Source organism: Cryptotermes secundus, unplaced genomic scaffold (assembly GCF_002891405.2).
Source record: "Cryptotermes secundus unplaced genomic scaffold, Csec_1.0 scaffold2162, whole genome shotgun sequence".
Taxonomy (NCBI): Eukaryota; Metazoa; Arthropoda; class Insecta; order Blattodea; family Kalotermitidae; genus Cryptotermes; species Cryptotermes secundus.
In genome coordinates, this window is record NW_019745118.1 from 496,195 (window position 1) to 516,530 (window position 20,336).

General features: G+C 40.1%; 2 protein-coding genes across 5 annotated transcripts in view; one reads left to right on the forward strand and one right to left on the reverse strand.

Annotated features, from left to right (window-relative positions):
• LOC111875061 (facilitated trehalose transporter Tret1) overlaps positions 1 to 7,838 on the reverse strand; it is a 10,980-nt gene extending 3,142 nt beyond the window's left edge. The window contains exons 1-3 of one of the 3 annotated variants that reach the window (XM_023871102.2): positions 7,802 to 7,838; positions 5,569 to 5,697; positions 2,111 to 2,214 (exon numbers count right to left, since the gene is read on the reverse strand). In XM_023871102.2, coding sequence (XP_023726870.1) covers positions 2,111 to 2,168 — 58 coding nt within the window. In that variant the 5' untranslated portion in view covers positions 2,169 to 2,214; positions 5,569 to 5,697; positions 7,802 to 7,838. Of the gene's footprint in view, positions 1 to 2,110; positions 2,215 to 4,297; positions 4,498 to 5,511; positions 5,698 to 7,801 lie in introns of those variants that run through there. The other 2 variants (XM_033755706.1, XM_023871101.2) reach the window with 2 other exon arrangements.
• A 2,968-nt stretch (positions 7,839 to 10,806) lies between these two features.
• LOC111875063 (mitochondrial potassium channel ATP-binding subunit) overlaps positions 10,807 to 20,336 on the forward strand; it is a 32,803-nt gene continuing 23,273 nt past the window's right edge. Inside the window, exons 1-6 of one of the 2 annotated variants that reach the window (XM_023871104.2) lie at positions 10,807 to 11,101; positions 12,539 to 12,893; positions 13,522 to 13,680; positions 15,718 to 15,863; positions 18,272 to 18,347; positions 18,449 to 18,589. In XM_023871104.2, coding sequence (XP_023726872.1) covers positions 11,052 to 11,101; positions 12,539 to 12,893; positions 13,522 to 13,680; positions 15,718 to 15,863; positions 18,272 to 18,347; positions 18,449 to 18,589 — 927 coding nt within the window. In that variant the 5' untranslated portion in view covers positions 10,807 to 11,051. Of the gene's footprint in view, positions 11,102 to 12,538; positions 12,894 to 13,521; positions 13,681 to 15,717; positions 15,864 to 18,271; positions 18,348 to 18,448; positions 18,590 to 20,336 lie in introns of those variants that run through there. The other variant, XM_023871105.1, reaches the window with a different exon arrangement.

A 20,336-nucleotide genomic window follows, 5' to 3' on the forward strand; every position in this document is an offset into this window, starting at 1 on the left:
TTATTATTATTATTATTATTATTATTAATTAAATATTTATGTTTCTTTTCACTTCTAAATAACACTTAGTTTTATGATAATGAAATTATTATTATTGTTATTATTATCATTTATTTGCTTGTTTGTTTACTTTTCTTCATTACTGTGTTTTCCCAAGAAATTTCCTGTAATTTATTTTTGACTTATAATGTGTTTGTCTAATGTATGTATAATGTTACACGTAATTACTTTCATCTACACTGTGCTAAGTCTGTAATTGGCCTTGCGGCTGTTGACTTGGCACATAAATAATAAAGAATTGAATTGAATTATTATTATTCATGTGATACAATTGCCTCGTTTTTGTATTCTATTTGTGTCTTTTGTTTCCCTTCTTTACAGTTGCTTAATTTGTAATTAGCTTCTGAGCTGTTAAGTTATCACGCAAATAAGTAAGAATTCAATTAAATTACTTTTTTATGATTATCATGGTTATTACTTTTCTTTTTGGTACTGGTGATAATGATACTGTCACTTATCCTGGTAACGAGATAGGTAATTAATTCGTTCCTGATTAGATGAATCGATTTATTGGATATTCACCAGGCGGAACTACAATTAGTTGTAACACAATATTACTGTAACTGCGAGCAATGATGACACTCTAAAAGTTACTGTAATTACACCACATAAAACAGAGACTTCACTTTTGACTTCTTCCTCTGACTTCCGGTTCTGGCTTATGTCTCTGCCGTCTTCTGTCTTCTGTTGGTCAGTTCTCTCCCTGAGGTAGGTTTTGGTTGAACCGTATGGAGATCACTTCCTTCAACAGTTGACTTATCACATTGTTTGCTGCTACTGTGTTTTGGAGGTTCGTTGCCGTGTGAACGGAAACTTTTCTGTATGCGTTGTCTAGGACTCGACGTGACTCTGTATGCAATGCATTGCTTCTTCAGTCGTATTCGTTGCTATGGAAACGTGTTCCAACAGTTCGCCGTCCAGCAGCGGCGCCGTCCGTGTTACCACGGGAGTTCCGCCCAGCCGATGGACAGATTGTAGATTTCGGGCGTCATGTCACAATATGATGAGGAAAAACTTACTATGCTGTTGTAGGTAATTCCTATTTTTAATTTTAGACTTACGACCTGAGAATGTTCCGTGTGTCCCCGAAATTTTACTACTAGTTTAGGTAAACGTAATTACAAATATATAAATTTTTAGTTCAAAATCTTTACGGGAATAGACTATTTGGGTGACCTGGCCATAGATAGAAGGCTAAATTTTGTATTTATCTTACAGATAAATTCGCTGGTCTAGAAACCCGAAATCAACGTCCTTGGGGATTCGTTGCGCTGACCACGCGAGACCCTTTATCAGCTAAAGTTGGAACTAACTTCGCAGACAAGCGGTGGTTGGTTGGTCGGTCGGTATATTTCGCTTGTGGGCTAAAGCTAAGGAGTTCTTTTTACAGATAAATTCTGTCTAAAAATATCTGATTTTATATCATAACTCGAGTAAACAGCCTTAGGCTGGGAAAGCACTGTGTTCAACGAAATATCTGATAAGGTAATTTCGATTCCAATTGTATGTCAAAAATGGAAAGTAGTAACTTTCTAATGGCCGATCACAGTGACCGCTCAATGAAATTCTAAGATTAAGAAACTGACATGAAACAAACGTTTAACGGATGCTCTGTGCTCCAAATGGGAACAGAAGAAGAAGAGAAAAACTTTCTAATGGTGACATAGTAATCTACATCACCTTCTAATGAGATATCTTCAAAGATATGTTAGACAGTATCTGCCTTAGGATGTACACTGGAATCTTCTATGTCATGAAAAGGTCCAGTGGTTTGCTCTTATGAACACGGAAATAGAACTTCAAGTTCCATAAAGGCCAAGCAGTATTTTTACTGACTGACTGGCTATCCGCTTCTCAAAGGGGACTCTGCTGTATGTCAATTTTATAACTAAAAGCAATCTGAAATCCCAAATCTCTCCCTTAAGCCTCTCTTAAACTTCTCGTCCATTCCTTCATATAGAGCCTTATTTCATAAAACTCATTATACAGTAGGATGTTTGTAAAATGTATCGAGATGTGTTACAAACTCAAATCGTCTACAGTACAGTACCTGAAAGAGCAGCCACGATTTGTAGGAACCTGCTGCTTATCAGTTCCACAATCTTCATTTCCGTCTGATTTGAAGCTTAGTGCGCATGAATATTGAGCAGCTTTCTGAAAGTATAAATCGGAGACTGAAATAACATATGAAGAAATTGATATGGTGTATTAGCTCAAGACCAAGACAAGCGAGTCTGGATAAGGCCACAAGCTGCTGGCACAAGTGAAACAAGTTATGAAACGTATACATGGCGTAGAATAACTGTCCCTGCTTCTTTGTTACCTTATTGCCTGGTGTTAAAGCATTCACTTTTAAGAGAATGAACAGAGAATTGCTTGCAAGACCTCCAAATTGAAGGTCATTAACGAATAATGGGTCTGTCCTTAAAGAAGGCAGACGATTTAGAACCAAGGATCAAGTAAGTAGTTAGTTAGTTAGTTATTAGAGAGGGCGGGTTTCCCCATGCACTTAGACCTGTAGTGGTCCATTGTGCTTCCCTCTATGATTTCTACCAGTCTCTATATCCTACCGGTATTGGTGCTTACCATCAGTCCCACCCAGCCAGCGAGACCGCCTCTACTGGCTGAGAAGTATCTATAAAGCTTCCCCCATCTACCGGAGGTGTTAATGACTGCTGCTGGGCGGGAAACGTCCGCAATTTGGCTCAGTGACCTCCTTTGGAGGTATGAGGTTCTTTTACGTGCCGTAAAGCTACGACATGGGACCCACGGCTTAAAGTCCCTCCCGGAGGACTTGTTCCCTGAATTTTTCCGCCCTTAAAAATTCGACGACCTCCGCCGGGTATTTGAACCGCGTACTACGAGTCATGAGGTGGGAACGTTACCTCTAGACTACGGAGGCCGCTTCAAGTAAGTAAGTAACTCTCTTATAAATATTGTAAAGCATGGCACCAGAATAAACAAAGGTCATGAGAAATGTATAAGTATAGAACTATTCAGATACATAAATTTATGGTCGCACGCGACTTGGAACAATCACTATCTTAGCCACTTCCATATCACTTCCCAGAACTGTATTTTTAACTACCCATCTTTCCCAGCCTGTAAAATTGGAGAAATGGTAACCCAATAGTGCCTCCATTTTGGTAGAAATAGAAACTAGTGAAATGCTATATTTGGAGCATAGCTCTGTATGGGGCTGAAACATGGACACTTAGGGCAGTAGATCAGAAACATCTGGAAAACTTCGAAATGTGGTGTTGGAGAAGGATGGAGAAGATCAGTTGGACCGATTATGTGAGAAATGAAGAAGTGTTAATTAGAGTCAGTGAGCAGAGGAATATCCTACACGAAATAAGAAAACGGAAGGCTAATTGGATTGGTCATATTTTACGCAGAAACTGCCTTCTAAAAGAAGTTATTGAAGGAAAGATAGAGGGGCGGATAGAAGTGACAAGAAGACAAGGAAGAAAACGTAAGAAGATGCTGGATGACCTTGGGGACAGAAGAGGATACTGTCATTTGAAGGAGAAAGCTCTAGATCACATTAAGTGGAGGAATTGTTTTGGAAGAGACTGTGGACCTGTGTTCTGACAGATTACTGATGATGATGATGATGATGATGAGAAGCATTGTCCGGTTACCCTCCAACAGGTGGAGACAGCAGGTTCCCCTGATACTTCGGTAAGTACGAGCATATACCATATCCTATCGTAGTGTCTCCGTGTCTACAAAACGAGGAGCGGTGGAGTGGTTAAACTGAAGTTCTGGGAACACTAATATGAAAGTGGGGGGTTTATGCTCTTCGTCCAAAACAGAAGTTCTTACCTATCAAATTAGACGTCTCTCATTCAGAAGACTGCAATCTTAATAACCACACCCGTGAGAAAATATTAATTACAATGTAAGGAATTACCACTGTGAAAACCAATGTGTCGCAACGGCTTCAGTGTGGTCGATAAGTGAGACGTGATATGTCGCCAATAGGAACATCCGTGGGTGATTCTAATAATACTAAAATATACACAATTGTATCAAACACATTTTTGTAAGAAGTGTTTTGTTTTTGCTCTGGTGAGGGAACGAGTATTTTGACAAAATGATTTCTGGGATGAAAAATGCAAAATATCGCTCATCGCTAATGAAAATTAAGAAACTGTCTATTAAATAAGGAAGTATATACAAAACGAATGTTTCACTATAGGATTACTACATACTGTTAACGAAGATTACTCACCTTAGGTTCTTTAGGCGCTATTTTGCCTGCCAAACTTCAATATAGGATTCTGTAAGATTATCAGAAGACAGATTTCCTATCCTCTTCACAAACTTAGTTTGAATCTACATTTGTTAGCGGACTTGCAACAACTAACATTTCCAAACAGACACTCGAAATGTGTATTGAAACTGTTAATAACACGTTTAACTTCGGGACAAGACAAAGGCGATAAACGCAAAGGTGGGGGAGAAAGTCAAAGATAACCTTCTGTATACCAGCTGACGTCACAAAAATAATCCATATGGATCAGGTACCATTAACCGAGTTATGTGTTCGTTGAACATATTATGTACTTCTGCAAACAGAAATATAACGACTGTGTAATGCTTGTAAATTTACTTTATATCCAGTGAGTTTATAAGTTATACGCTGCAATAGGCTTACCAGTAATATGCCAGACTCTGAAAGTAAGTAATTTTTTACTTCTAGTTGAATGCCATGAAAGAATTCATAAGTGTTTACAAATTTGAATGATAAATGCTACAATTATTCTTAATTTTAGATCATAATATGTAGGAGAGAAAATTGTCATTCTTATGTTAATGTTCTGTCTGCAAAATATAATAAGGAGAAGGGAGCTTCGCAGCATTTGTATTTTACCAAATATTATTAGGGTGAAGAACTCAATGCGAAAGAGTTGGGAAAGAGGCGTAATGCCCACCGGAGAGATGGGAAATGCAAACAGAATATAGTTAAAAAAGATAAACCGAAGAGGCTAATCGAGAGAATTAAACATAGATGGGAGGATAATATTAAAACGGGTCTTAAGCAAATATAGTTTGAAAATGTTCTCTGGTTATAATCCACTAGTGGGATCCTTCCAAGACGGCGAATTTATAATTACACATACATTACATTTTATTCCATAGATCCAACGTTAGTTAAATGACTGTAGGGTGTGGAACATGTCATATAGATGCAAATAATGTCTAAAAACAGCAACAACAACAATAGTTTGCACATAAGGTTATTCAGAGATGCAGCCGAATACATTTCTGGTTCTATAGAAGCGGAAATGTTCTAAATCAACTAGACAACTATCAGCGTCCCAATAAGGTCTCTGCTGCGTGCTGTTAGTATGCATACTCAGCTGAACACTGGGTTCGACCCGTGTTAAATATCATTCTCATTATTACAAGAATTAACAATTTTCATACGAAATTAAATGTAACCTGTCAAGTCAGAGTCATGGTCTCTGATGCAGAGGTAAGACTGTAGACTGTTGTTACCATTGTTTGCTGTTTAGTGGGTAGAGTTCTTTCTTCGTATTCGAGAGATGCCAGACAGCAGGCGTGCTATCTTGACTCAGGTTTTCGGTGGTATTCCTCAGTGCACTCGGGAATTTATTGGATTAGTGCCTACAATAGACAACAATCGTCTCTTTCAAAATACTTTCCCATTCATCATTCACAATCTCCTATCATCCACATTATGTAACATATCAGTTGAAATATAGTCGTTATATAACACAGATTCGGTCACTGACGGAGGAAGTTTGAAAACAAAATGGGAAGAAATATTTGGTCCTTAGCATGAGGAAGAAAGAGGAGACCGAAGAAAATGGCACAGACCTAATGAGGAGCTTCACGTTTGTACTGTATGCCTGACACTCTATGGATTGTTAGCGAAAGAATAAGATTGGCAGATCACAAAGCACGCCTGGTGAAAACCTCGATGAAAGAGGTCTCTTGAGAGATTCAGACATAGATGGGACACTGTCGTAAATAAATATGTTACAGAGTTGTTGACTGGATTTGACTGCCTCAGGACAGGACGTAATGGTGAACTTCTGTGAACATAATATGAACTTTTATGTTCCATAAAAGCGGAGAATTTACGGACCAGATGGGCAACTAGAAACTGTTCAATTCTGACAATGCAGCGTGGAATTAGGTAAGTGAAGCCATAAATACTGAAGGTAAGGTTAAAGCTGCCCTTATCTTTAAGCAGGGCGTCTTGAGTCATTGAAGGAGACAAATGTAAAATTTCGTGTAATCAGGATCTAGGCTATTGATGAATATGAATGGTCAATCAAACTTTCCAGCGGCAATAGCCTCAAATATTTATTGAATATTATGTTGAGTGGATGTATTGGTGTTGAAAAGAAAAAAAGCTATAATCCCCCATCGGATATCCTGTTTAGTTTTCCGCGAAAATTTTAACAACCTTATGCATTTACCTTCTCCACGCCTACTATACACCCTCTCGTCCAATTGCTTCTCAATTTTGTTGTTCTTTGTAACATGTTTATTATTGCAGATTTGCCCCCAAAACAATAACTTGCCATGTCATGTCAATTTATAGTTACTACGGAAATTATAATCGCATTTTCACGTGACCATACGTAAGCCCTCACTGAACATACTATGTTTAAGTAGTTTCTGATAACCATGTTATCTAATCAAGAAATAACTGCAGGTTCGGTAGAGATAAGAACCATTTGGCTTTAGCTATTTGTTTAGTTGTATTTAACGTTATGAATAAACCAATGTAAGCATTATACCACAGAGCTCTAAGTTATTTACACAATGTAGTCAAGGCTGCCTATTGTATTAGAGTTCCAGTCATCTCAAATGCAATCCGCTTCTTTATTTTCATCATTATGTTTGCCCATGTACGTATTTCCTTTCGGCATCCGAATCTGAAGGGTTCTCATTACATTCTTCTCCTTTAACTTATGACGGCGTGTCCTCACTTCTGGGTTTCATGACTTCCTCGGATGAAGTGAAAACCACTCTTTTCTCTTAAGTACTGGAGATTTACCTTTGATTTCAAGGACGACGGAAGCAATTTATATTGTACCAAGTGCAAAACACGGCCGCGCCATAGCTCAAGCTGTTAGTCGCTGGCTTCCCACCGCGGCGGCCCGGATTCGATCCCGTGTCTGGTCAAGTGGGATTTGTGGCGGGCAAAGTGGAGCTGGGGCTGGTTTTCTCCGAGTACTTCGGTTTTCCCTGCCAATCTTCATTCCACCAACTGCTCCATCTGGGGCTGGTACAATAGGCCAGAAGTGGCCGCAGTGCAAGGGACTTAGTCCCACAACACTAGCAATAAAAAAGGTGCAAATCACAGAGAAAAATGTCCGAGAGAATAATATATTCCATAATAAAAGTTCGACCGCCTCTGTGGTCCAGCGGTCAGAGTTCCTGCCTACAGATCCAGAGGTCCGGGTACGATTCCCGACGCTACGAGGTTTTCTGAGAAATAGGGGGTCTGGAACGGGGTCCACTCAGCTTCATGAGGATAATTGAGGAGCTACTTCAAGGAAATAGCGGTTCCGGTCTAGAAAACCGAGATTGACGGCCGTGGGGATTCATTGCGCTGACCACGCGACACCCTCTATCCTCTAAATTTGGTACTAACTTCGCCTAAAAGCGGCGGTCGCTCGGTCGGTATAGTTTTTTGCGGACCACAGGCCACAGAGTTTGTTCTTGTTTAAGAAAAGCTCGCCACTCGACGCACCTTACTTGCTGTATATAATCCCTCGCAATGGTCCTATAGATGCAGTCAGCCTCTTCGTCCCACGGGTGGGGAACAGTTTTCACCTTACGGCTCTGGCATAAAGGCCCGATCCAGACACTACGCTATAAATAGAAAAAGAGACCAAGAAATTTAGTCCAGTATTTTGAAGATCAGCTTTCTTTATGGTTTAATGTAAAACAGATGTAGAATCCTTGAATAGAAAGTAATAAAAATCCATTGAATGTAAAAACGAAAGAAGAGGTTTTCGACCAAACCTGCAAATAACTTTGAGTCAAAAGTGCTAGTCGGTAACTGAGCTCCCCCCGCAAAATCAGTGCTGTTAACCTAGAATCTGAAGAACTTTCAGTTTCCACGAAAATATGTTCAACATAAAACAGAATCGCCATAACAACACTGAAATGTTGCAAAAATACCAAAACCAAAACCATAAACCTTAATTTCCTTCTTCGTAGTCAGTATAGCGACTGGCTAGCGACAGTATAGCGACCGAAAGGTCGAAGTTCCAGTCCCGGTAGGGTCAATAATTTTTGCTTCTCTTCCAGGCCGGCTTTGGGGCCCACCCAGCCTCCCATCCAATAGTTACTGGGGGCTCTTTCCCGTGGAATATATTTACCGAGGTGTTGCTCAGAAACGGTCGCTTGTTTATTCGTCTATTGCATAGCAACGGATATACTCGGTGTTTGTTTCAAGGTCTTTGCCTAGCAATGGGTCTATACGCCACAATATTGTCAGCTGCTAAGATGCTGAGAGACAAAACACGCTGAGGTCGTTTCTCGCTGTCAATTTTAACCCTCGTGAAACAGAAATATAAATATGATTCATCGTATTTACATGATATCGGTTTCGGTATACAGTTCCGACTGCTGTTTGCTATAAGTCCGCCTTCTGGTTTTGCTTTTATTCATTTTATTCAGAAACTACCACTTAGTAGTACTCGATATTGAACTATAACGATTATTAAATACTACGGGATGTACGAGACATTCTACGTCTACACACTGTGGAACTAAAATGTTTACGTGTTAACACATTGTGTAAGTAAAGTAAAGCTATTCCTGTACCAGGCCGTGAGGGCCCCTAGGGTTGTGAGAAGTTGAGGGCCCCACGTTTTCTAGACAATCGGCTCAAAGACGGCGGTAAGGTTGTCAGCCTTACGCACCGGCCGCGCTTTACTACACAGGAAAATTGAACACATTGTGTCCTGTTACTTAAGTATTTCTAAGTCTCAACACGCCGAAGTCTATCATTGAAGAATATTTGTAATATAAATGTCTTTACTCACTAACTTACACTAACAGTGACTAAAATGGCTTTACACATTTGTGACAACACTTGTATTGCTAGAGACTCAGCTTTCCGGCCCTAGAGGGTGGAGAAATTTACGGGTGGAAATAGTCAACTTGAGGGGTTGAGCAGCTTTTTATAACCCTTAACAGCAGTGGAGTGATGTGGTTTAACGATCAGTTTGCTAGCATTTCTCACACAGCCTCAAAGCTGTCTCCAACTGTAAAAGGTAAAGCTATCCGTGTAAGAAGCGGCATCCGTAGTCTAGGGGTAACGTTCCCACCTCATTACTCAAGGTACGCGGGTTAAAACCGGCGAAGGTCGTGGAATTTTTAAGGGCGGAAAAATTCAGGGAACAAGTCCTCCGGGAGGGACTTTAAGCCGTGGGTCCCGTGTCGTAGATTTACGGCAAGTAAAAGAACCTCATGTCTCTAGGAGACCTCTGAGCTAAATTTGGCCAAAAGTTTCCCTCCCAAAGTAGTCTCCAATGCCTCCGGTAGATGGGGCTGTATTAGGTACCACTGCCGGAGGAGGGGCGACCTCTCTGACAGAAAGGGACTAACTATTAGATACCACTGCCAGTAGAGGATTGGAACCTCGCTGGCAGAAAGGGGCTGATAGCGAGCACCAGTACCGGTAGGGGATGGAGACTGTAGAAATTAAAAGGGGGATGTACAATAGACTATCAGTCGCGGTGCATGGGGAAACCCACCCCCTCAATACTGAATAACTGAATCCGTGTAAGAGGCCGTGAAGGCCAATAGGGTTGTGAGAGGTAGAGGCTCCCACATCTTCTAGACAGCCGGCTCATAAGTAGTTACTATAGGATTCTAACGATGGTGTATAACACACAGAGATATTGGGTTCTTTGGACTTTATCCATCGTCCTGGTTTTAAAATAACTAAGAAAAAAACACGACGTTTCGGAAACTGGAAACCCAATATCTCTGTGAGTCGGCTCATAGATGGTGGTAAGAAAGTTGGCAGCCTTACGAGCCGGGCGCCCTTTACTCCCCACAAAAAAAAAATCCTCATACTAACTTCTATTACAGGCTGAGTCGACCCTAGGGCCATAGTGCGGCTGGAAGGATTAGGTAAATTGAAAAATCGAGACTCGAACCCTCGACCTTCCGGTGTGTAGCATAGTGCCTCAACCAACTACGTTACTTCGTGGCCCTAAGTCTCTAACAGTTTGCAAACTATGTATTGTCTGTTGTTTAGTTCCTAAAACTGCCTATGCTCTACGAGTTTCAGTTCTGTAGTACTGTATGAAAACTAAACTACCTTAACCAAAGGGAGGATGTTAAAAAACGTTTCTCCAGATTTCGTATAAAATAGTTTTTCATGCAAACAACACCCCTCCCAAGGGGGCCCTCCCATGGCTTTGGGAACCTCTGATCTAGACTCATGGAAGGTGAAAAATTGCGAAAGAACGCATGTGTAAATTTTACTCATGTTTTCAGAAAACGACGACCGAACAGGCACCAGATTATGTCTGCTGGACATATTTCATCCAAACGTTGCAATTTGATTCTTTCTGACAATTTATGGTGGGTACAGATGTGGCCCGTAGGTGTGCTCACTGTGATTGTGACCCCAAATCGGAGATGAGAGTACCTTCCGTCATAGAAGTTGAAATATTTTAAACATTGGGTGCCGAACTCAGGATGACCGCTGTACTGTCCACCTTTCTGAGTCCTTGACGCTATCCGCCTGCGTCACATAATTTCATTGTAAATTTCGTCTCTACGTCCGCGCTGCTTCTCCTAAATTGGTTTCTCCGAAGGTTGGCTATAGGAAAAAATAAGATTGCCTACGTTGGTAGCATCGCTTTAATGTTTCATAGCTGCTTGCGAAAATGATGTAAATACACATTGGAGGTTATGTGAGAATGGTCTGTGGTAGAATGTTGTAACGATTTGCGCATAAATTAATTTCATGTGAAATGTGGAGATTCACGAAATTATGCCAGCCAAAAAGTGGCATATTTTGTAGGTAAGTAATGTACGAGATAATTATATGAGTGTATAATATATTATTCTTATTCTAGTGTTCATAGTCGTAAATTCCCTGTCGTTAACTGTTACGACTTAATGACAAATCAACGATGTGTGGTTTGTGATTTATTTTACGATACTATCAGTTTCGCAGACTGTATCACCTAATAGTATGGTGACTGGTGAATAAGGATTTGGAAGGAAGTGGTCGTGGCCTAATCGTGGTACAGTCACAGAACTTGCGAGGAAGGACAGAAATAAAATGAAGAACCTCAGCCAAGATATCTGGTGTTCCTTCCAAGATTTGAACCGAGCGTCTTTCAAATACAAGCCAGGAACGGTACCCCCCTCCCCCCCCCCCCCANTGTACAGAGTGTCTCATTATTGAGGGCCTCCTTGAAAAATTACAGCTGTTCTGATTTCATCTTCCATGGCCATGCCTTAAATGAACCTGAGTTTTGACAGATTCCATATAAGAATGAAACAAATAAATGAGCTATTAATAACATTCTCTATTTTACTTGTAAATTGCTGAATTCACTGCCACAGTTCCACTCTAGTACCAAGTATACTGGCATAGACCTTGGTTTTCAAATATCCCCACAGAAAGAAACTGAGAGGATTCAAGTCAGGTGAGCATCAGACCAGGAAACTGGAGCTTCGTGTCTACAACCAGTCCAGCCGAAGTTAATTTTTGGCCGTCCACTGATGCACTTTGCAGCTGTGGAACACCACTGTGTTGCAACCACATGTGAAGGCTGTTATTGAATGACACATCTTCCAGTAAGCCACTTAAATGTGTTCAAAGACAATTAAGGTAGTTGTAGCTACTAACCTATGCCAGTAAAGTATAAGAGACTATGAGGTGCCATATCAAACTGTACTCTCACCATGCAACACAAAACGCTCTTGGAATGTCTGTTTTCAGAATTTGATGACAGGAGCTGACATTATCTAATGGTTATAACTTTTTAAGGGAGACCCTCAAGATACATAATAATATGAACTATTTAACTTATTTTGATATCCAGAAACCATCTCTAACATATGGCATGTAATGATGGGACACTATATAATCACTCACCGCGATGCTCCTTACTTACTGACACATTGGCTGGCAGGAGAACAGAGTCAAGTTGAGAGGTCATCACTCCCAGTAGGTCTGCAGAGGACATGGATCTTTACCCCAGGCGATTTTAGTGCATGTTGTGAAGTCATACCATTAAGTGTGCCTATAGTAAACAATGTAACTATATGAGACATATATTTCAGGATTTTATTATTTTGCAGTTAGTGTGCAGATGTTGGTTCTCCAGTTAGAAGCTGGTATCATTTGTGTATATGTGAAAAATGCATTTTTGAGACCTTGCAATAAATTTGTGTTCCATTGTAGGTAAGGTTATTAAGGTTGATCATGATGTAATTATTATTATAGATATGCTGCTGATATATGGTGCAATAAACCATTGTCCATCACCCTGAAGTTCGTGAAGGAAAGCCTGAAAGTGGATAGGCAGGAGTTACACTACTCTGCTAAAAAACATCCATTACCCATAGCAGGATCCAAAAAACCACACTCTCTGCTCTACAAGTTGTGTGTTGGAGTTGGAACAGTGTGTGGAGTGAAGATATATACTGGCAGCTTATTAGTATCCTGTGAAGCACTGCAGAAATCAAGAATAGCAGGACTGAAATATGATGGATATGTTGAAGAAGAAGCCGAATTTGATTGGAGAAAATTTTTTACTCTCCTTTGGCCTCACATATGGTATCTCTTGGCAGCAGTTGCAGTATGTTTGTCTAATATATATAAAAATATAAATTTTCTGTTAGTTTCTGTGTGTTTTCTGTTTCCTACCACTTCCCCAATAAAGTACATCCAAATACAGTACAATGAAATTTGCTCTATAGTCTTGCCAGTACGAGTATGTGTGATACTCACAAGTGACAAAGCAAAATTGCAGATAGTGTCGCAAAGTTCTGGGTATGATTCAAATCCTCATTCCCACTCTCCTTATATTAATTACATAAGTAAACTTTAATTTCTTGATTTCAGTGTTATTCCTTCTTTAAAGTAGTAGCTAGTATGTTGAAAAGAAACGCACATGTATCCCAGACAAACAATGTGCACTTCTGTTTATTGTACATAAAATATATATTTATAGTATTAGCTGCATGATTCATTTCTGTGCTGATTACTCTTCATATTATTTCCATTAGCCATTTGTTCACGGTTACAATTAACGAGTGGTGTGTTCCATCATGGTGTGATATACTTTAGAGTAACGTGTATCTTTCTAAGACACCTGCATGAAATATGGATCTGCTAAAAAGTGTCGGAAAATCTAGTCTGTTGATCAGTTATAACAGAATCGCACTGTCTCTCTCTTCTCTTAATGATCCAGATTTCTTTTACAGGGGGCCTTAGCAGTTGCTTTGTTGAATATAGAGATACCCCAGCTTCTAGGAAGTGTAATTAATGTAGTAGCCAAATTTGCACGGAATGGCAGTAGCACATTATTCATGGAACAAGTGAAGTTGCCCGTCTTTCGCCTGATCAATATGTATATAGCACAGGTGAGATCTTTGGCCCAATTTAATTATACGAGTATATTATTTATTATACTGCAATTGGGTTTTAGCCCGGTGGCAGTAGTACACAATAGGACACAACAGACAAGTAACACACATTACACTAAGTGACAACACGTTCAAACGAAACACAACAATAAGGACATCCTACCACAATGAATACAAACCAAATACGATTAACAACTGCAACAATTACAGAGAAATACAAACAACTGCAACAAATACAACAACAATTACAGAGAGAGAAAAAAAAATACAACACCCAAAACACAAACAAAAGGAAACCAACAGTCATGGATGCGTAATGTCATTCACTTCACTTCACTTCACTTCACTGCAGTTTTTTTTTTCTTTTTAATTATTTCCACCCCAACTTCACTTCGCCTCATTTATCACTTTCCTAACCCTTTGCCTAAAATTGCTTGGTTTACAGGACAGAGTACCTAAAGCATCTGCAGGTAGTTGGTTCTAGAGCTGTATGGTCCTATTTACAAAGGAGTATTTCCCGATATCTGTCCATTGCTTTCAACTTCTAATTTTCTTGCCATGATCACCCCTGCTCAGATAGATATTGGTACTATATATGTGTACAAGTGGTCTGAGACATCATAATCTGTAAAGACAGTTTTGGATGTCCCACATTGTAAAGGTGTATGTAACGTAAACAGGTAATTTGATTAACCTGTAATTTAATATGGAATATAAACCAGGTAGTTGAGTAATTATCTTTCTTATATTGTAGATTTTAAAGGGATCTGACAGAAGTGTATGGTAGTTGAGATTAATGGGTTTTTGGACTTTTCCATCATCCACGATTATAAAGAACGTGTTTTAGTAACTGGATCTGTTTCCATCCTCAGGTGATGAGGTGGGAGATGCCGACTTACCTACTTACTGGCCCAACATAGTAGGTATCCCACACCCCTCACTCGAGAATGGAAACAGATACATTTTCCAAAACATTGTGTTCTTCAGTGTTCTTTAATATACTGGATGATGGACAACGTCCAAACACTCAGTAATCCCGGTTTTCTTACATTCTGTTTGTGAGGTTCCAGGTTTGGTTCTTGGCTTGAGAGGCCTGATGTCTTAGATTTTTCTTTGTTCCTTTATCAGAATCCTGGGTAATATCAACAAATATATAATGACTGCCTCCTTCCACATCCTTTCTAATTCATCATCCCATTTGACACTGCATAGCCTATTCTGTTAAAGCTTTATTACTAAATTAAGAAAATAACTTTGCATTATTCAGTTTGTATACTTTGTTCATCCTCTGATATTTTGAACAGAACACAACATTTTGGAAAACTATATCTATTTCCATTCTGAGATAAAAAATGGGGAGGCACTTCTTTCAAAAGTAACTCCACTGAATAGACATCTCCCCACCTGTTCAGCTGAAGATGGAAGCAAAATATTGTGTTCTCTTGAGACTACTAGATGGAAGGCAGTCTAGAAACTCAATAATCCTAAATGTAATTCATCATCTCCACAACCCTTTAGAATTGATTTAATACCTTCTTAATCTTCTCCAGTTGAATTGCATTTCCCCTTTCTTCTCTGTTAGCAGGAACACTCAAATTTGAATTTGGGAGACAACCATTTTAAGTCTTGGCTGGAACACTGGCTATTGAATCTAGTGTTCTTTTGGTTTTGTTCAGTCTCGCCAATCGAATTCATAGACAGTATCATGATATAGGCCACAGCTGCAACCTCATAAATCTGTATCTGTTCTATTTAAGATTATCTCACCATCTTATGCAGTGTGTATAACCTCTTCATTTGAAACATTGTTGTTAAATAATCTGAGAATGAATCATGCATTGGAAAGTACTCTGAAACTTTGGGGGTGTGGGGGTGTGGGGACAAGCAGTGAGACCAGAACAGATCCCATTCACAGTTTATATGCAGTTATGGCAAATTTAAATTTTGAAATTTAACTCACTTTAGTTATACCTTATGTGTGTGTGAACTTTAATCATTAAAACAAACATTACTTCTTAATCTTTTTTTACATAGGCATGCTTCACTTTCATATACATCTACCTTTTGTCATGCATAGGCGAGAAGGTAGCAACCCAGTTGAAGCAGGAGTTATTTGAGTCCATCATGAAACAAGATATTGCTTTTTTTGACCAACAAAGAACAGGAGAACTGGTCAACAGGTAAATAAAGTACTTCAGACACTAACACATGTCTGGTCATGCTGCAGATGCCAGGTTCACGCACGCACATAAAAGCCACTGGAACACTGGAATTACAGATTGAAAACCTTGTATGTCGATTAGACTACAACTGCTTCCTTTCAGATCCTTTCTAAATCAATTTTAACCAGTCACTACCATTTGATGCTATATAGTTTAAGATACTGAGTGTCGTAAAGTAAATCACAAAAACATTAGAAAACCTCAAAATCATTAGTGCTTTAAAACACAAAGCTCTATATTGTAAATAATGTGATGCAGGGACAGTAAAGTTAAGAACAACTGTGCACTTTCCCCATGAAGTACGTATATGGGTTTTGCATGATTCTCAAAGTAAACAGCAATTATTTGCCTACAAATCATTAACTGGTTGGTTTATGTAAGAGAGACACATTGCATTTTCTCTGAGGCAAGATCTGAACTTTTAAATATTTAGATGCATTTCATGCCACAAAGATTTATTGAGACTAAGGCTGAAGAGAAACTGTAGTGACAGATATGAAGAATGCTGCAGATAGAGGGACAGAGGAATGATATATAGAAATGTGTTTTCAAATTATAACAATGAAAGCACTTAAATTGTATTTATGTGGTAGACTTCTGGATCTGTGAAGAAAGTCAGAACCCTTTTCTGTCTGGACTGCTCAGAAAAATCTATGTACCATTTGGCTAGTTAATTAGCTGTCTTCACACATTCACTGCCATGGTGTTCACCAATGCCCACTCCAGACCCTTTACCTCATGCCATGGTGGTCGCCGCTGTCTACTGCAGATCTTTGCCTTGTGCCATGGTGGTCACCAGTGTCTGCTGCAGATCTTTACCTCATACCATGGTGGTCACCACTGTTTACTGCAGATCTTTGCCTTGTGCCATGTTGGTCACCAGTGTCTGCTGCAGATCTTTACCTCATGTCATTGTGGTCACCACTGTCTACTGCAGAACTTTACCTCATGCCATGGCAGTCACCAGTGTCTGCTGCAGATCTTTACCTTGTGCCATGGTGGTCACCACTGTCTACTGCAGATCTTTACCTCATGCCATGGCAGTCACCAGTGTCTGCTGCAGATCTTTGCCTTGTGCCATGGTGGTCACCAGTGTCTGCTGCAGATCTTTGTCTTGTGCCGTGTTGGCCACCACTGTCTCCTGCAGATCTTTACCTCATGTCATTGTGGTCACCACTGTCTACTGCAGAACTTTACCTCATGCCATGGCAGTCACCAGTGTCTCCTGCAGATCTTTACCTTGTGCCATGGTGGTCACCACTGTCTACTGCAGATCTTTACCTCATGCCATGGCAGTCACCAGTGTCTGCTGCAGATCTTTGCCTTGTGCCATGGTGGTCACCAGTGTCTGCTGCAGATCTTTGTCTTGTGCCGTGTTGGCCACCACTGTCTCCTGCAGATCTTTACCTCATGTCATTGTGGTCACCACTGTCTACTGCAGAACTTTACCTCATGCCATGGCAGTCACCAGTGTCTCCTGCAGATCTTTACCTCATGCCATGGTGGTCACCACTGTCTACTGCAGATCTTTACTTCATGCTATGTCGGTCACCAGTGTCTGCAGCAGATCTTTACCTCATGCCATGGCAGTCACCAGTGTCTGCTGCAGATCTTTGCCCTGTGCCGTGGCGGTCACCAGTGTCTGCTGCAGATCTTTACCTCATGCCATGGTGTTCACCAGTGCCCACTCCAGACCCTTTGCCTTATGTCATGGCAGTCACAAGTGTCTGCTGCAGATCTTTACCTCATGCCATGGTGGTCACTGGTGTCAGCTGCAGACCTTTACCCACAAAAATGAATAGATGTTTTTGCTGTGATCATTGCATAATTTTCCAATAAAAGGTATCACTTCGGAGTGAAGAAAATCCTAATGGCAGGTGAAGGGTGCCATAACACAGAGTAAATGTAGTGATGTATGCTGTAAGTGCATGGTTATTTACTGGACTGATATTTTTGAGCAGACTGTGTTCAAATTGACACGTAAATGTTATATTGAGCCTCCAGAGCTTCAGAATGTGTTGCAAAACTTGTTTACCTGCTGTAAGGCATGCTGGCAAGCAGAATGGGGTCACTCATATAGTTCTTGTAAATTATTCCAAGTTTGTATCACATTGTTCTGGCATCAGTAACGAACATCTCTTTCAGTAGAGAGTGATACAAGAATCAGAGCTGCATGTAAGGATTGCACTGTTACCTATACAGTCACACGGTAAGCTAACACCATAATGACAAGCAGGACAATGTGGTCTCCATTTAACTGTCTGTAGGTGTGATGTAGCGACCCTTAAGCCAACTCTTACATTTTGGGAATCAACACATATACTCAAAATGTAAATATGTCCCTATATGTGAGTCTTTTTTCTTAGGCTGACCTCTGATGTCCAAGATTTCAAGAGTGCATTCAAGCTTTGTATTTCCCAGGGATTACGCAGTATTATGCAGGTGAGGAGTTAAATTCTACAAAAATATCTGTGACAAATTTCATGTAAACTTGCTTATTGGACGACAATGTGTTGACCAAGTGATTTTGCATTTTTTTACAGATAATTGGCTGTGGCACGTCACTATTCCTCATTTCACCACAGATGACCTTGACGATGCTTTTAATTGTCCCAACAGTGATTGTAACAGGAACTCTGCTGGGATCGTTACTTCGGAAGCTATCTCGAGATGCACAAGCTCAGGTATTTTAATAACATGACAATATAAAAACTAAGTGAAGTGTGACAAGTGCTTCCGTAAGCAAGGCAAGTGATGCTGTACACAGTGAACAGGCTGCTGGATTGATGAAGATATTCAGAGTACATCATGTGATGTACATTTCTCACTGGTTAAAACTTAGTGATTGTAACCTCTGTCAAATCCTGGAATGAGAACTTTTTCTGTTGACAAGTGTATGATGGAGAAGGTGGGTTAATGGAATCTTTAGAGACTGATACCTGTAAATAATTTCAGGAAGAACCCTGCGGCTGTTGTTTGTCACAGAAAGTTACAGAAAAACAGTGATAACTAGTTACAAAGCACTTATCATGATCGTATGGTGAAAAAATGCTGGTTTTCCATATATGTAACATCAAGAAACTGATGGTTTCAATAGTTTTAACACTATAATGAGGCCTTTATTACAGGCCATTCTCATTCTGCCGCAGTTTCACCGTATTTCATGGCAAAGATGCAGAGTAATAGTGATATGGCATTTCCTTGTTTCAAGCTATTCTGAATAGGAAATATTGTCAGGCATATTTTTATCTGTATTAATTTTGCTGTAAGTTTCATTCAGACACATTTTAATTTTATAATTAATTTCATGGCTATATCAGACTCCCCCCTCGTTGGTGTCTCCACCTTATCGTGGTGAGGGGGTTTGAGTATGCCAAGGACCCTGAGAGCTATACCAGCGGTAGCGTAGCTACTGGCAGGGCCTCCCTTGCTGGACAGGTCAAAGGGTAGGCATCAGACGAAGAGAGACACCAAAAACTGATGCCGGAAGCAGCGTCATCAGCAGCGACTTGAAGCACAGAGCAAATGATGCTCGAGATGGTTCAAGTTCGTATAGCAACAGGCGTGACCAGAGTGGTTTGAACGGCTGCTGTACTGCGATGTGGAAAGCAAATGGAAAAACTACCACATTATCACTTTTCCTGGATAGTCTCTTTCCAAAAACAGAAGATCGCATTAAGTGGAGGAACTGTTTTGGAAGAGACTGTGGACCTGTCGTCTGACAGATTACTGATGGATGGATGGATGGATCAGACTCATTAAGAATATTGTACAGTACTTCACTTTTAACTGAAACATGGGCTCTCTTGATTGTGTAAATGGTTGCTGGCCTGTCCCATTGTACTCCCACTTTTTCTACAGTACCTAACAGTTGCTAGAAAGCTGGTCAGTAGCTGATATGTTATTTCAAAATCCACACTTATTACCCCCAGTAATTATCTACTTGTACTGTGGTCATTGAGGGTGCACGCGGTAGCATACTGGTTGAGGCACTATGCTACAAGCCAGAAGGTCGCGGGTTCAAGTCCCGATGAGGTCATTGGATTTTTTTCAGTTGACCTAATCCTTTCAGCCGCACTATGGCCCTGTGGTCGACTCAGCCTCTAACAAGAATGAGTACCAGAAATTAATTAAATAATTTTCCTGGGGAGTAAGGTGTGGCCGGCGTGTAAGGCTGACAACCTTACCACCATCTTTGAGCCGATTGTCTAGATAATGTGGGATCCTCTACATCTCACAGCCCTATGGGTCTTCACGGCCTGTTACAGGGATAGCTTTACTTTACTGTGGTCATTGAAATTGAACATTAAATAAGGGAAACCTTTAAGTTGAGACAAGTCAAATTGGGATTCCAATTTTTTTTAATTAGTTATATGGTCGATATTTCTGTGCATAAGTTTACATGGTACAGATATTTCCTCATTCATTATG